Genomic DNA, 11,037 nt, shown 5'->3' on the forward strand with positions numbered 1-11,037 from the left:
ATGGGGGTCCAATGAAGATGACCCAACAGGTTACATAATGACAACACATTGGGTATTCATGTGACACATTTACTTAATCTATTGCATACACAACGTAAAGCCTCCTCCATATATAAAACTTTATTGGGGTTCTCTGATGTTAGACTTAAGTCTGCCTTTTGAACTTCAGCGGGAACAAGACTTACAAATTAGCGGACCTGTTTATTTTGGGGATAAAATTTGGATTCAAATACATAAAACATCTTGAGTGGCAAACATGACACGAACATATTTTATCTATAATAGATTACGAATCAGTCCTAGATCCCTATTGAAGTGGAAACTTACGACACAAGATACTTGCTGGTCCTGTCAAACACCAAATTCTGATTTGATACACATGTTATTTTACTGTCCACAGATTCATATCTTCTGGTTATAAAAGTATGGAAACAAATTCCTACTATTTCCATACTCTAGATCTAATATATTTTTAGGGAGCCTTTCTCCTGAGTGGACTTCCTTGTCTGATGCATCTTAGTTATTAGATCTTTTGCTTGTTGTCGCATTTCATCATATTACTTACTAGTCATCGGAAGAATACTTCGAATGTATCTCATAAAGCATGATGGTATAATGAATGTTTCCATCACAGATCGGATAGACAAAGGTTGTGCCCAATTTCATTATCAATGAAACGAGAGCAACAATGGTCACCTATAACAACTTTTCTTAATAAATCTAGCTCACTAAGCAAAACAATTAAGATTACTGCAGAAGAGGTTCCCAAAACTGCATGAACATTTGGTCTAAAAAAAAAATCATAAAAATGTTACTAGACCTGCAGGTGTAGTAACTTGAACAATTAGCACAACCTAACTGTAATGAGCTTGACCCGTAAACTGGTCCCAAATTGTGTGATCCTAGGCAAATCTTTTATTTCACTGAACCGCCTTTTTCTTTATTATCATATTTGAGAGCACTTTCAAATATGAAGGTTCAGCATTTCTGCGGCTAAACAAAAATACCTCTTTTGTTTGACTAAATAGACCAAACATTTGCTCCATGAATAATAAGAATCTAGCCCACATGTGGGTACACATGATCCCCGACTTGTACCTTAGTTCACTAATAGCATTGCCATCAGGGCAGGGGGTTTGTGCTGTATGGAGTCATACAGAATACCTCTATAATTGAAATATAAGGATCTTTATTATATGCATCCGGACCATAAATTCAGTAAGCAACCTCACAACGAGATCGAGCACAGCAGTTTTCAAGTCACTGTGTGCCCTGAGCGCAGATTTAATGAAAGATGTAGCTAATTTGTCAATAAAACTGGACTCAGAAAATACAGGAAAGAGATTTTATATATATATATATATATATATATATATATATATATATATATATACACTCAATAATTAGTATAAGTAATTAAGCCCATCACAACGACAAGTGAAGATGGGTTGCTGGGACACTGGCAAGTGTGTGCAATGGTACAGCGTATGAATCACAGATAACTGTGCTCAAAATACACAAGACGTCCCTACAACTAAGAAATCCTAGCTTTTGCAGTAGAGGTCAGGTGCCAAGAACAGGATATTTGAACCAAAATGATATATGCTGTATTCAGGAAACCTGGGTAGTGAAGTGATTAAAGTGGATGGACATCATCTGCAGGTTAGCAGAGGCAAGGACAAAAAGCAAGCAGAACATAATTTGGAACTGTTTAGGAGTGGCACCTCATTAACCTTGGACTCACACCTGTATGCGAGTGCCCAGGGGTGGAGTTTCCCACTTGTGCCAGAATGCAGATTCCTCATATTGGGATTCCATTTATGGGACCCTTTAGGTGTCGGCTGGGTTTTGATCAGCTCTCTTGGAGAGAGGAATGTGTGGGTAATTACCTGTAAAAACCTGGACAGGGAAGGTGGTGGAAAAGGCTGTTAAGGACCTAAAACAAGGGAGAGAGTCTTTGGGGGTTCGAGAACTGGTAACATTTTGTGTTCTTCAAAAAAAAAAAAAAAACACAAAATATTAAATTTAAAAAAAAACAAAATATTAAATTAAAAAAACAGAACAGACAATAATACACTCATTATTTCAACCAGTTCAAGGCTGCAGAAGCCAAGCTGGTGTACTTTGAAGCACCTGTGGTTGCCACAGGTACATTGATAACATACCAGCATCCCAATGGTCACTTCTTTCCCTGAGCGAAGTTCACTTACTGGAACTCTTTCTCTTCTGTCACAGCCAGTTGTCCAACTTGTTTCCTATGTTAAGGTTGATCAATGTGAAAGGTTTTCTCAAAGTAATCCTATGGCAGATCCCAGCATTCAGACTGAAAGATGTGTGATTTCTGGGGTTTGACTTAAAAGTAAGCATTTTAACAAAAGAATTAAGATTCACGGGTGTGAAACTCTACTACGTTATGAACCATTAGGGCTGACCCGGGCGGTAGCTAATGATGGTGCAATAGGCAGTGGTTTAAAAGGGCAGGTACTCTCTGGTACGGAGTACCTACACTTCTTTAATTTGAAAGGGAGAGTATATGCACTTTTCAGCACTGTTGCGATACATTTAATGGAAGAGTACCTACACGTCTTCGCCACAAACAGGTACTCTAAATAGTGAGCACCTGTACTTTGATATTTCCATTTAAAGCACTGACAATAAGTGTTATGTCACTATGGCCAGCTAGTGTGAAGGGCCCACTACGACCTAATTATGGATTTTACAACCTAACCAAGAGCAAATGGTGCCCGTTTCCTGTTTGCATAGGCAGACATGACAACCTTGCAAAGCCACAGGGCTGACCATAAGTAAGCCTTCCTCCTAGAACATTAGGCTCATTCCCAATCAGCAAGGCTGCAAAGGCAAGTCCTGAATCACTAACTTCAAACCAAGCTTCTCCAACGAGTAACTCGAGAGCTACTGGCTGCTATCTGTATGTAGCTCTCCTGCGTGCAGACGAGCCTACTAAATTAGAAGTGTTTGCTTGGCTGAAGTAATATACATATAACAAAATAGAGAATGTAATCAATAGGACATTGTGTTTATTTTCAGAACCCATAATCTGAAAAAAAGACTGAAATTCCAAAATACATTTAAAGGTGATATTCGAGTGATAAACCACATTTGCTGGCAACTATGCTTGATGCACCGAGGTGATCACTGGTAGTAATACTTCATATGGTGGCCACGAACGTAATTTTGTCTGCTGCGGTCACTATTATAATATTATTAGCTCTCGAAGAGTTTCATTGCACATGAGTAGCTCTTATTACAGAAAAAGTTGGTTGGAAACCCCTGCTTCAAAACAATATCCAAGCACCACTGGCTGCAACAAAAATTAGACCCTTAGGTCTTCAAACATAGTCAAAATAGGCTCAAAAACAGTTTAGTTATACTAAACCCAAGACCCACGAGATGAGTTCTTATTGATAAAATACTGTGCTCTTTTACCATTCACACTCAATGCGATGCAAGCAGCTGTGCAAGTTTGACAAGGAGCAGCGCATGGGGTGCAAAGGACTTAACAGAACGGAGATGCACGTTAAAAAAAAAACACAAACACTGTCATTACTATCTTGACTTCTTCGATTAAGTGTTCAGAAGTGGGCAAAGTGTGATATGCGAAGTGTCTCCAAAAAAGTAAACCATGGCATAGGTAAACCCCTCTCCCTCCGCGTGCACCGTTCTGATCTCTACCTGTGCGGTCAGCCCCTGCTCCTCGTCCTCGTGACCGCTCAACACCCGGCGTAGCTTGTCCATGGTTGCGATTCCTCCACCTTCACCTCTATTTCTGCTAATCACACGGAGGGGATTAAAAACCGGTCACGTCCCGCTCCAGCTCTGTAGTGCACTTTCGGCCACGCCCACCTCTCCGTAAACAGGAAGTCACGAGCCGCCTTCTCCGGATTCACTGACAGTTCGACAGGATCTGAAGCGTCAGACGCAACGGCCGGAGGGTGGCACCGCCAGGGCGTGCGCTGCCACCATATTGCCATTATTTTGCCTCTTATTCAGTACCTGAATGAGTTTATAATATGTGCAGGAAGTTTATTCAGAATCATGATTTTACTTCCAGTTTTCCGTAGTGAACATTCTGCAACGGTAGGCCCTTTTTTAACTTTGAAAATATTATATATTCGAGTATTTACTTCGGCCACCATCGATGATGGAGACACTATTTTCCTTTTCATGTAACGTTTGAATTAGATTTTTCTACGTTCCTTACTATTACTTTGAAGATTTTAAATTTTGACCGCCGTAATAGCGTGTCTTTTCGCAGGCATTTCGTCGATGAAAGAGTATTTGGAACTTTTCGCCAAGCGTTGTCTGTCCTCTGTGTCTATAGTATACTGTGCTGTAGTTTTCTTCTCATCCCAGAATAACCAACTCCGCATGTTTTTTCGAAATTAAAAAAGAAAATCGAGGTAACTGCCCGCATCGTCTCGGTATTTTGTGAAATTGAAAGCACCACTTTTTGGACCTGATCACATCTATCTGCGCAGCAACTAACCTACTTTCTCATGGAACGGCATACTTGAACCACTAGTTATCAGGCGCGTTATCACGAACAGTAGGTGAGACAAAATTAAGCATAGCAACCAAGATTTCCTTGTAGGTCTTTTGTAGTCCATGTATTTGTTTTGTATTCTGGGACCACTGATGTTCTAATTAAACAGAACTACAAGTTCCTGAATGCAAAGTAAAACGAGCATTTGCAGTGCAGTAGTTCTCGCATTTGCGAGAGTTTTAGTTATTGTAGGGTGACCAGTTTCTCAAAACAAACAAGCATTGGCCTAGCCAATAGGTCTCGCCTTTGGGACCTTATACATGTTTAGCCATGCAACAGTTGCATAACTAAATACTTATAAGGTCCCAAAAGCGAGACCTATTGGCTATGCCAAGCGGCCGCGAAAGTGATCGCGATCAAACATCAGCGGCCGCAAAAGTGAAAGTAATCGCGGTAAAAGCAGCGCACATGCACTGTAGCTCTAGGCTGGCCTGGTAGCACTTTTTGGAGCGCTCTCAATAAGTCTCGCCAGACCAGCGCATGCGCTGGGTCAGGCGAGACCTAAAAACGGGGACAGGTCATAGACATAGAAGTAGGACTACGGTTTGCAGTAACCATCAACATAAAAGTAGGACTATATGACAGCTGTCATAGACATATAAAAAGGACGACGACAGCTCCCTCCACAGACCGAGATGAAGCATTACAGACAACAAATCCGCAGTCTTTTATTGGCACCCGTCTCCTTTGCACAGAAGCATTAGTACTTTTTATTACATTTACACTTTTAAGAACTATAGCATATATTTGCCAAAAATCAATAAAACATCACAGGCTAGCAAACGCCAGATTTACTACCTTTATCAATGCTCGTTTCTATAGCTGCGCGTCAGCACCACATAAAGTACAACTCACCAATGTTGCTTAGTTGCTCATGACAGAAAAGCATGGGAGGTAAGCTGCGGAATGCTAAATTGCCAAATGGCAGCCATGGACCAATGTAAAAAAAAAAAAACACTTCTCTCCAGGTATTACTGCCTTAGGGTCTTAAGGGTCGGAAAGGCTGGCCGACCACACAGTCCTCCCACATTTGGGTGGTCACTGCTGGGATGTCATGTTACCTTACTGGGGTATGTATAGTGCCTTCTAGCCATTGGTATCATCTCATAGTGCAATAGTGCGAAGACCTGGGTGTAGGAGAGTGGCATCGACTGCATAGTTGCCCCCAACTTTTTGCTGATGTTTTGACTGTTTTCTGACTCTAGCCAGGCTGTGGCCCTGCTATCCAGGACCCCAGCCTATCTGCTTCCTCTCTAAACTGATGTGAGTACCCTAGGTACCTACCAATTGGATACTGAGGACACCCTATCAGCCCCTTGTAGATAGTACCCTAGGTACCCAGTGCATGGATCCCTCAGAGGCCTACCAGGGGCTGCAGCACTTATTGTGCCACCCCTGCGACAGCCATACAAACTGACACCACCAGACCACTACTGTAGTCTGGGTAAGGTGGTGCTTGCACCCCTTACAGGGATATAGGTATCCTGTATCCCACTTCATACAACACATATATCCTCATAGGTCACCCCTAAGGCAGGCCTTGCTAATCCTACAAGGCAGGGTGCTGAGATATGTGTGAGGGGGAACCCCTACCTGAGTAGGGCCCCTCTGCAACCTTCGTAAAACTATTGCTGGGTTGTTTGTAGTGCAGCCATACCATATACTCTTAACCGCATTATAAGTAATTGCAATAGCGTGATAACTTGAGGGTGGCTGCACAGAACCATATCGTGTTTGCTGTCAAACATGTAGGAATCATACCCCCAATCCAACCATGGGAGTGAGGGCATGATTCCCCCCTGCTAGAGGGGCGATATGGTAAAAGCGGCAGATTTTAGACACCAATTTAAAAGTGCACACGTAGTACAAAATGGATGCTACCCGCCACCCACACAACAATGGCTGCCTGTTGCTGGGCAGAACTCCGGCCACAGCAGCTGGACAATGGGGATCTTGTTGCAGGGAGGTGCTCCCACCTCCCCAGACAGACTATGTGGATTGAAACTGGGTGGGTGCAACATAGGATGTCTTTCAGACTTGCACGTAGGCTTCTCCAGTGCCTACTTCTGCATACACCGCCTCAAACCGGTTCAGGGGCATCCTGTCCCCTGCTCAGGCGGGAAAACACACAAAGGGGAGAGAGTGTAGCCACCCTTTCCCGCCTGAACTCTCATTGGTGGGCTCTGATCCAGACTCTCCCCCAATCCTTGGATAAAGATGAATACAGGGTCCCCAGAGCCTCAGATTAATCTTGGACTTCACAGACGTGAACCTTCGACTTGCTGCCGCACAGCTGAATGAAGAAATCTCCCTTGGGGTAAAGGAGTTACCCCCCTCCTTGGCAGGCACCTGAAACACTGCAAGTGACCCGGTTGGAACTCCGCTGCTCCTACGGGCATCGCAGATTTCTGCCTACATTGAGGTGGGTTACCAGGCATCCCAGAGGCCAGTGAGTGTGCACAGCAAAGCTCAGCACCGTGGACCCCGTGGGGCCGAGATCCCCAATACCCCAGGACACCGGCCACCTCTTGCATAGCACACGACCCTGACCAGTGGGGAAGTTGTGCTTTGGCCTATTATTGAGCCAACCTCTCAGCATTATCTGTGCCAAAGATCGACGCCCTAGCCCGCTCCGGCGACCCGTGGGCGCATCTTTACGCACGCCAAATTGCTGCCTCCCGCGGTCCCTTGTCTCTCGACTGGTGGGCCCTAGCGGAGGTCAATCTTTACTTTAAAGGGCTCCCCTGGTTGCTCCAGGCCTGCTCTACAGTCTCCTCGCTGGAGACCTTGCTCAGACCTCGTGGGTCTGCACCAGTAGCTGTTTTGTGAACCTTGTGTGGGTTGCGGTTGCCAAGGCTTAGTGGATCCAATCCGGACACTAACACCGGAGCGGCCTTCATCCTTCGTGGGACAGTCGCCCTCCAGAAGCTGGCCTTCCTTGAAGCCTCCTGGACCCCGTGGCTGACGATCCAAGCTACCCATCTTCCGCCTGGAAGCACCCGACATTGAAGGGCTCTTTCTCCTGAGCCCCCTGGTTACTGTGCCGTGACCCAGACTCTGTCCCCTCTGCTTTCAGGTCCTTACCTTCAAGATCTACATCTTCAATCTGCACGACATCGACTTCGCTTCACGCCAGCAGCAGTTCTTCACCTTTTTCTATTGAAAACCAGATCGCGACCCGACATCGAAAACGACCTATGCACCCGGCTTCCCTGGGTCAGGTAACAGTGGTACCTCGGTACGGTCGTGGGTGTGGGCCCTCCAAGAGCTTAACTCTAAGCTGCTGAACTTGAACTCCTGCTAGAAGTGTTTTAATTCTTGCAATTTCCAACCGCGACATTCTCCATAGGGTTTAATAGAGATCCTGACGGTAGTTTATACCACTGCACGCGTCTCCTGTGGGCCCCCTTCCTCACTACCTTGGGTGGTTTCTTAAGGGGACAGCGACCCTAAGTGTAAAAGGCACTGTCTGTAGAATTGTCGTTGTTCTTATACCACTTTTTTAATATATGGTTTGGTCCCCCCCCTGGGGCCCTATGATTCCAGTGCTATTTATTGTAACTATCAATGCTTGTTTGAAATGTATCTATACCTCCAGTTTCATAACGGGACTAGTAGGATTATTCTTATAATAAATACATATATTTTATATATATACCTGTGTGGACTACTCTTTCATTTGGTTATTCAAGAGGTTATCTATGGTAAAACAATAAGCTTAACACTCCTTCAAGACTTAGCCTGAAGGCTGCTCTCGACAGCTACCACTAGGATAGCTTTCTTTAAAGGTTGTCTTTTAACCTATCACCTTAAGAGTCAAATTGGACTGGTGCAAGGTGTCCCCTATAACTAGTGGACAGCATATGCCAGGCCAACTTCTCACACTGAGCAAAAAGCTCGAGCAGCGCTGCTCGCCTCTCCCAGAGGCGTTAATACTGCTCCTTTAATTCCTTTCCAGCTAAACAGTTTGCCGTGATCTGAAAGGTCAGTCAAAAGGTCAAGTCATAGCTTTGATATGGAGAACACAGAGCATGCATCAATTGGTTATGAATAAAACATGCAATGAGCAATGCATTAATCCTTGCACGGTATGCATAAGGGCTACTGAAAAGTTTTTATGGCTATGAATACAAGCTACAGGACGAAGAAATATTGTTTTATCCAAAGTAGAAACTTTCGCTGGCACGATGACGTAGATGGCACTGCGTGTAAAATGTCTCTCTTCAAAGGATTTCCCTTCTTGCTACAGCGCTCACCTCAGTGACGACACATGCCGTAAACAGTGCAAAGAGAGCATACACGCGCATGCTCAACCGGAACAATGAAAAACAGGGACATTTCTGTATTTAACCTAGACACTGTTTGAAAACAGGGACATTTGAGTCACTTAGAGAAAAGTGTCGGGACACGGGGGCACTTCTCCAAAAACAGGGACCGTCCTGGGAAAACGGGGACGTCTGGTCACCCAGCTATTGGCATTGTAAATAACAATGACTTTTATTTATGTTTTTTCAAAAACAAAAATAAAAAGCTTTGTCATTTACAATGCCAATAGCTTAAACTCTCGCAAATGCGAGACCTATTGCATTGCAAATGCTTGTTGTAAGGATAGGGTTCAGGGTGTTTATTAGTGTGAAGAGCAGCCTAAAATCCGTTCCTAAAGCAAGGAACCCGCATTCCTAACCAGAGCAGACAGTTGCAGATCTGCAAATCTATTTCAAAATCTGTTTATTGAATTTTTCTTCAGAGAGTGCAACACAAAGCATTACATAGGCAACATCAGTCACAAAAACATTCAGCCCGGGTGTACAGTTCGCTCATGAAGGTTACAGCTTGTGCACAAGGTCTGTGGCGAATGAATCGTGCAATATTACACAGCATCCTTATAAAGTATTGTGTTCAGGCCCATGGTGCTGAGCATCAATCAACCCTCCCTGTATAATAACATAGAAAGGAAACTTAACTATACCTAAAAACGAACAAAATTGTGATGTCATGGTGCAAATTAGAATAACGTGAGCAGGATGACTGGGTCACCAGGTCCGCTATTCAGGTGCCCATCGCGCTGTTCAGTGATCCCGGCACTTTGATGTGATTAGATAAGGAACAAGTGTAGAGCCCTAAGCCGGGGACTGCATGCTGTCCGGGGGAGCCCCACTGATTAAATAGCTTACCAACAGAGACCAAATGTAATCAAAGCTTTTCCTGGTGTCCTCAACTACATCAGCTATGCGCTCCAACGCCAAAACTCTCCACAGTCTTGCATGCCATTGGGTTAATGATGGGGCCTCTTGTTTTTTCCACACAGCCGCAATTGTCATTTTTACTGCCCCCAAGCAAAGCCACATCACTGATTTATCCCCCTGTGTTTGACATTTCAGTTTGGGATCACTGACCCCCCACAAGACCTGTTCCATGGAACTAGAAATAGGATAACCCAGGATAAGCTTAATTTGGGACAACATTTCCTTCCAGAATGGTTGTATGGAGGGGCAGTCCCACCATATATGCCTGAAATCGCCCAACATCCCACAACCTCTCCAGCACCTGTCTTACGAACTGGGAAAAATCGTGTGTAGTTTTTGAGGGTATAGGTACCAGTCGTACATCATTTTATAGTGTACCTCCCTGAGGTACATGGAGCGGTTGAATTTCATTATATCCCTGCCTACATTTTCCCATTGCTTTTCATCTAAGGGAGTAGCCACGAGTGCGTTCCAAAAACGCTTGAAACGTGGGGTCGTTCTGGGACTCATCGCTTGTATGAGAGCATATAAGTAGGAAATGCAACCTTTGGAAGAGGACCCTGATTGCGCAAACTTCTCGATAGGGAGCAGCTCCCTGGTGGCGGCCCGCCGCACCAGGGGCTGCTGCACCCAGTGTTTCAGCTGCAAGTAAAGATATTCCTCTTTAGCAGTTAAAGCAAATTGCTTCTTGCATTCCTGAAAAGTGAGGAGTTCGCCTCTGTCAAACAAGTGAGAAATCATGTGGCACCCACCCTCCATCCAGGCTTCAAAGGGACCCTCATGCAGCGCAGGAGAGAATGCAGCATTAAAATGGATGGGCGTGTGAGGAGAGGGGAAAGTCGTAAGGTGCAATCGTTTAGTAAGGATATCCCAAACCTTGTAGTGGTTACGGCACGAGGCGGAATAGCTGCCTCTTGAGGGAGCTCCGCAAGCCAGACCTACATATTCGGCAAATACCATGGGCTATTGACACTTGTGCCGCTAAAAAACTACATGCAGCGGTAATAATCTCCCCCTGTCACGATCGGGGAGGTTTCTGAGCCTGTTGGAGCGGAGGAACCCACTTTAATCTGCATTTGGAGGTGCGGTAAGTGGGGCGGGGGCCGCATACTATGCCGGGTGTGGGTCGGGTTGCGTCGCCTCGCTTAGACGCTCATGCCATAGTGCATGGGCTGTGTTTGAGCGAGCCAGGGCGGGCTGACTGTGCCGGGCGCGGTGTGGTGGTAC

The 11,037-nt window shown here is 44.9% G+C and overlaps 1 protein-coding gene across 1 annotated transcript in view; it reads right to left on the minus strand.

Annotated features, from left to right (window-relative positions):
• The window catches only part of SFT2D1 (SFT2 domain containing 1), a 156,025-nt gene extending 152,130 nt beyond the window's left edge, over positions 1-3,895 (minus strand). The window contains exon 1 of the mRNA XM_085611428.1: positions 3,694-3,895. Within this exon, the coding sequence (XP_085467554.1) occupies positions 3,694-3,756 (63 nt within the window). The 5' untranslated portion in view covers positions 3,757-3,895. The remainder of the gene's footprint in view (positions 1-3,693) is intronic.
• Between the last annotated feature and the right edge of the window lie 7,142 nt (positions 3,896-11,037).

This window comes from Triturus cristatus, chromosome 6, assembly GCF_964204655.1.
Source record: "Triturus cristatus chromosome 6, aTriCri1.1, whole genome shotgun sequence".
Taxonomy (NCBI): Eukaryota; Metazoa; Chordata; class Amphibia; order Caudata; family Salamandridae; genus Triturus; species Triturus cristatus.